Genomic DNA, 6,013 nt, shown 5'->3' with positions numbered 1-6,013 from the left:
CAAGCAACGCCCTCTACCACTATAAATGGTCTAATGTCATTTCACTATATATTTGTACAAAGGTACTCCGTATTAGTTTGAGACATGAGACTTGTAGCATATTTTTCTCGATACATCAAAATTTGAAGATGTCCATACATATATAATCGATGAATGGGGTAGAAGATGTTGATGGCTCCCCGAAGTAGTAGGGTCCGGTTTTCTTTTGTTTGGGCTTTGGATTGTTTTTTGTCGGTGTTTTTTGTTTTTTTTTTTTTTGTTATTTGTTTTTAAACGGTAAATTTTTGGCATCGAATACTCTCATTTGCGATCCACACACGCTAGGTAGGAAACTCCAAGGATTGACCCGGGTTGCTTGGCAATTAATCGCGGGTTCCGGGTTGCTTGGCAACTAATCGCGGAAAAATCCTGGAGAAAACCTCCCCCTTATCGGAATTGAACCCGGGTTGCTTGACAACTAATCGCGGGTCCCCCTACTAAGGCTTGGAAACCACTCGGGCAATACCTCGGTGGTTTATGTCGGTGTTAGGTACCTTTATTTTGTTTTGTTGTTTTTTTTTAGGTTTAGTTTTCAGGGTTAGGTGTGTATGTTTTTTTTATGGCTTGTAGTTTTGTTTAGTCGTCCACGGCTTGTTGTGCTTTTTGTTTTTTGGTCATATCGTTCGTCCCTCCTTTGTATCGTTTGTGGATTTTTTCATTCATTCTTTGATGAATGCTTCTAGTTGTATATAAGTTAGTTTTTTTAGAAAAATAATAATAATATCTTAACTGACAATACGTACAAGAGACTTGTAATCACTAGAGAAACACACTACAAAGAGACTTGTAATCACTAGAGAAACACACTACAAAGAGACTTGTAATCGCTAGACAAAACTTATTAGGGGGCAAGTAACATTGTTAAAAAAAACAGAGCAACCATACTTTATATACGGAGTAATATTTAGCCAGATACATAGTTTGCAAATATATCTACAAAGAGAAGGGTGTTGCAAAAGCCAACAATGGAACCTTTTTATGAGTTGCTAGACCAACTGTTTCCTCCATGTCTACCCCTTCTTCCTTTACTCGATCTGGCAGCGCCCAATCGAACTTACACAACAAGTTCGCTAGCAAATTCTCAACTACAGCCAACCCAAAAACCCGCCCAGGGCAGCCCCTACGTCCAGCACCAAATGGAATAAACTTAAAATCATGCTTAACAAAATCAACCGAACCATTAACAAATCTCTCTGGTACAAACTCATTAGGTTTGTCCCACAATTTAGGGTCCCTTCCAATGGCCCATATATTGATGTAAACCCGGGTTCCTTTTGCAATGTCATACCCCATTACCTTTGAATCTTGGGTTGCAACTCGACCAGGTGGGACAGGAACTGGAGGGTGAAGACGGGTGGTTTCCATAATTACTGCTTTTAGGTACTTCATCTGTTCAATATCTTCATCTGTTATGTGTTGTTTGCCTTTAACAACTGTCCTAACTTCTTCTTGAAGTTTGTTTAGGAAACTAGGATGTGTTAGGAGCTCCGTCATCGTCCATTCTAACAACGACGATGTAGTGTCTGTGCCATCAAGATACGCATCCTACATCATTAGTGAAGGAAACATGTTAATAAATGATACCTTACAACATTGAGAAATTGATGAACTGTAAAACCAAACATTCTGAAATTATATCTTAATAAAAAGGGTATTTTAAAACAATGTTAACAGATTAGTTTGTGCATGACCAACATCTAGTTGTTAATGACTCGTAGCTCAGTTATAATCGGCGGTATATATATCTTGTCATAAAAACAGAAGGTCCGGTATCCAGGTCCTTACTAAGCATATTCATTTTTTTTTTGGGTAAGCAAGGAAACCCTCCTATGAACGAGCACATTGGCTCCTCCATAGAAGGTAAAACCTCGGGTAAACACTTACGAAGTTCAAAGAAAGCCGGTTCTTATTTTTCAAAAAGAAATCGGTATATTTTGTATAAGTGGCATTTGCCGAAACTCTCTCATAAATGCTATATTCTAGCTATTTTCAAATAGACTAAATTCAGCAGGTGACTGAACTGTAAAGTTGGTCTATTTATATGCATGTGGCTTATCTTGTTGGGTGTGTACCAAAGTCCTACCTCGGTCATGAGACAAAATAAAATGCATATAAGTTTAGGGGAACTCTCTTCTTCTACAAATTGATTGTATAAAAAAGAGAGATTGTTAAACTTATATTGTAGGACATGTTGTAAGATGTGATTTTTTAGTAATGTTGAATAGTACCAAAATTTTTTGGGTACGGGGCGCTTCCCCTCGACCCACCCGTTCACTTAGGAGCGGGACCCCAACCAGGGGCAATGTCTTAACCCCGCAAGGGGTGCAACCCCCTTGACCCTACTACTTTGCGACAATGGGCGTCGTTTTCCAACAAAAAAAAGGTCGTAGTTACTTTAAAAATGATAAATCGTACCATAAGGAGGGCCTTGAGGGTGTCTCTATCAAAAGCTATTTCATTAACACTCTCTTTCTGAATCCTTAGCAATGCATCAATGAAAGGTTCCACACCTTCACTAACCTCATCATGATCATCTTTTACAACCCTCTCTTCAATTGCTGCCTCCAAGAACTCGTCCATATATCGCGCTACATTCTTCGCTTTACCATTCGCGCCCATAATTTGATCGATCCACGCAAGCTTAGGAATCGAATCCGCAAAATAGAAATGAGTCACAACCTCTAAAAGATCCTGCAAAATCCTTTTAAACTTCTTCCCATCCTCCCCACTATTATACTTCCTCCCAAATGTCGCTCTACATGAAACACCATTCGTATGATCAGCGATCAAATCACTCAAATTCACAACGTTATTACCCGAACATAACTTCTCGATTTCGTTAACTGAAAATGCAATTTCTTCGTCCCGAATTACACTAAAGTTTTGCACCATTTTGTTACTTAAATAATGGAGGACAATGGTTTTTTTGGCCTGTCTCCAGTGTTCGCCGTAAGGGGCCACTGCGATTTCTTTCGAATTGTAGAAAACAGTCTGGTGAACCTTGATGGATGGTTTACTAGAAAATTCAAGATCATGGGTTTGCAGTATCTCATAAGCTGATTCATTTGATGACACAACTAGTGTTGGGATGGAACCTAGGTGGAGGAGCATGAGGTAGGGGCCGTAACGGTTCGATAAGGAGAAGAATGAACGGTGGATTAGTGGCGTCAGCTGGTGGAGGTTGCCGATTACCGGAAACTTTGGTGGTGAAGGTGGTGGGTTGTTGGTGGTGGTTGGTGGAGTAGAGTAATAGAATTTGATAAATAAGAATAAAGTGAGAAGAAATGATAGAATGTAAATCAAGAAAGCTGCCATGGTAATTGACGGTGAAGGTAGCGGAAATGTTTGATTGTACATCTGTCTATTTATAGAGACTAGAGATAATGCAAGCATAAAATTCAACAAATAGTGATTTTTTTTTTTGGAAAAATATATTGACAAGATAGTCTTTCATCAATAGAGATAACAAGATAAGGGTGGCGGCGGGTTGCTCTGAAAAATTATTTTGCTTTACTAAAACACTCTTTTATAAACACTCTTTTAACAGTGTATATATTTACGAAATAAATTACGCCGTTGGTACCTGTAGTTTGTTTACATGATTAAACACTTAATTTTTTTTGCGTAGTTGGTATTTAGATTTTGTGTAATTTGCATGACTGGTACTCCTGATTAACTGCAGTTAAATATTAATGGTTAACCCCTCACATGTGCCACACATGTGAGGGTATATTCGTCCCTTTACTAAACCACAATTACTTCACGGTTCATCTTCATCAACATTTGTAAGAACAAACATTTTCTTTATCTTTTTTTAAGAAAAGCAAACTAATATTATTAACGAATATAAGGTCAGTACATGGAACTATGAAGGGGGTCATTTTTGTGACTATTACCCCATCCCATCCAACAGATACATTCACTTATAAGAAGAAACATGGATGCACGTTCCAAAACAACCTAATTAATGAATTATTATTTAACGAAATTAAAATAAAAAAAAACCGATACAGGATTTAAAAATACCTACTATTGTTGCACGTAACTCCATCGTAACACTATTATTCGCCACCGCCTGCAACTAACTTTCCTCTATTTTTGTTTGTTACGACTTTATCGTGGGCGCGAAATCAAATTCCGGTAATGGAACAAAACTCCGATTAAAAGCTTCAAAGTTTTAGATTTCCGTTCGAAAGGAGTGACCGAAGATCGGACGTATAAATGAATCCAGTTGGCGTAGAAATTGGCTAAAATAAAGTGGGGTATTTAGATTGATTCATTTGTAAACAGAGATGATTAAAAAAATAAAAATAAAAATAAAATAAAATAAACCAGTTAGGTAGAAGTGTTGAATCGCGTTTTATTTTGGGTATATACATTATACGTTCTCTCCAGGGGAATAGCTTCCCAATGGTTATGTCTAATTAAAGTCGGTATTCAAACAAGAGTTGTGCGACAGTATGTATGTGCAATATATTAGATCCATATTCAAGTATGGGCGACATCGCTACATTTGTGTAAGTTTGTAGTCTATTTTTTGCTTTAAATCAATTGACAAACACAATTTTTTTATTACATTTTTTGAGAAGATTAGTATAAATGGACTAATATACCCTCACATGCGTGGCACATGTAAGGGGTTAACCACACACATGTGACTACAGTTAGTCAGGGGTACCAACCAAACAAGTTACACAAAATTTAAGTACCAACTACGCAAAAAAAAAAATAAATATATTTAGGTGTTAATGTGTTATAATGTGTAAACAAACCACATGTACGAACGGCGTAAGTTTTTCTATATTTAACAGACAATTTTTTTTTTTTGGTAAGCAATGAAACCCTCCTATGAATGAGCACATTGACTCCCTCATAGAAGGTAAAACCTCGGGTAATCAAGCCTCCCGAGCGCGAGACCTGGTACCGGGTGAATTGCGCATTATGCGCACCCTCTAGTCACAATCCCTTTTTGAACAATTTGACATAGCCAAGGATTGAACCCGGGTGGTGTGCTTCATTGGGCAATTATATATATATATATATATATATATATATATATATATATATATATATATATATATATATATATATATATATATATATATATATATAACGACATTTTCTATTTTCAATATTTTTTTATATATATTAAAAGGGGCCGAAAATCATTTCATCAAAAATGCATATTTCTAAAAAAAAGACAATAAAAATAGGTAAAATGATAAATAAAAAAAAGCTCATCGTTTAATGTAATACATAATTTTCTATATATATTTAACCTTATTATGTTAATAGTTTATTTATAATTACAATACGCATATCGACAATTGATAAAAAAAATAATAATAAACTATCAACAAATTTAAATATAAGTTCATAAAATTAATTAATAATTAGTAAATAAACTATATATATCATCAATTACTAATTAATTTTATAAAAAATAGAATAAAGAGTGAATATTAAAAAAAATCAAACGATTGACAAAACGATAACAATTTTGTCATGTTTAGTATATACATATTAACGATAGTACGCGTTGTAACGGAAAATCGTCAAACAATATTTTAATAGTTTACAATTACAACACGCATGTCGACGAATTATACAAACTTATATGCTTCTCATTTGACTATTACTCATAGTGAACGTAACATAAAAAAAAACCCTTTAACCGTTGATATATATATATATATATATATATGTGTGTGTGTGTGTGTGTGTGTGTGTGTGTTATTAAAAAAAAACTCCATAATTTCTATACCCTTAAAAAAAACTCTAATTAAAACATTACACATGATGCATGTTATCATTTATTTTTTCAAGTGTTTTTCTGTCAAAATAATAACATTTATCACAAAGTATCTATTTTAAATATTCATATTTTCATATGAATTTAATGCTTAAAAAATAAAAAATAAAAACGAAAAAAAGTTAATTCCCCTAAAAAAGTATTTCCCTCTTGATTAAAACT

The 6,013-nt window shown here is 34.7% G+C and overlaps 1 protein-coding gene across 1 annotated transcript; it reads right to left on the bottom strand.

The window, feature by feature from the left end:
- Positions 1–972: 972 nt before the first annotated feature.
- Positions 973–3,354, bottom strand: LOC139889299 (cytochrome P450 736A117-like). The gene is made up of 2 exons (XM_071872259.1): positions 2,455–3,354; positions 973–1,584 (listed from the first exon to the last, which is right to left on the bottom strand). Exons 1-2 carry the CDS (start codon positions 3,352–3,354, stop codon positions 973–975), a joined length of 1,512 nt encoding a protein of 503 aa, XP_071728360.1.
- Between the last annotated feature and the right edge of the window lie 2,659 nt (positions 3,355–6,013).

Source organism: Rutidosis leptorrhynchoides, chromosome 2 (assembly GCF_046630445.1).
Source record: "Rutidosis leptorrhynchoides isolate AG116_Rl617_1_P2 chromosome 2, CSIRO_AGI_Rlap_v1, whole genome shotgun sequence".
Taxonomy (NCBI): Eukaryota; Viridiplantae; Streptophyta; class Magnoliopsida; order Asterales; family Asteraceae; genus Rutidosis; species Rutidosis leptorrhynchoides.
Note: the sequence above shows the minus strand (reverse complement) of the source record. Positions and strands in the feature narration are given on the sequence as shown.

Bases quoted from the DNA above. Each gene is read 5' to 3' on its own strand.
- LOC139889299 (XM_071872259.1), bottom strand. From the start codon at position 3,354: ATGGCAGCTTTCTTGATTTACATTCTATCATTTCTTCTCACTTTATTC. The intron at 1,585-2,454 runs GTACGATTTATC...CTAATGATGTAG, and splicing joins CCCTCAAGGCCCTCCTTATG to GATGCGTATCTTGATGGCAC.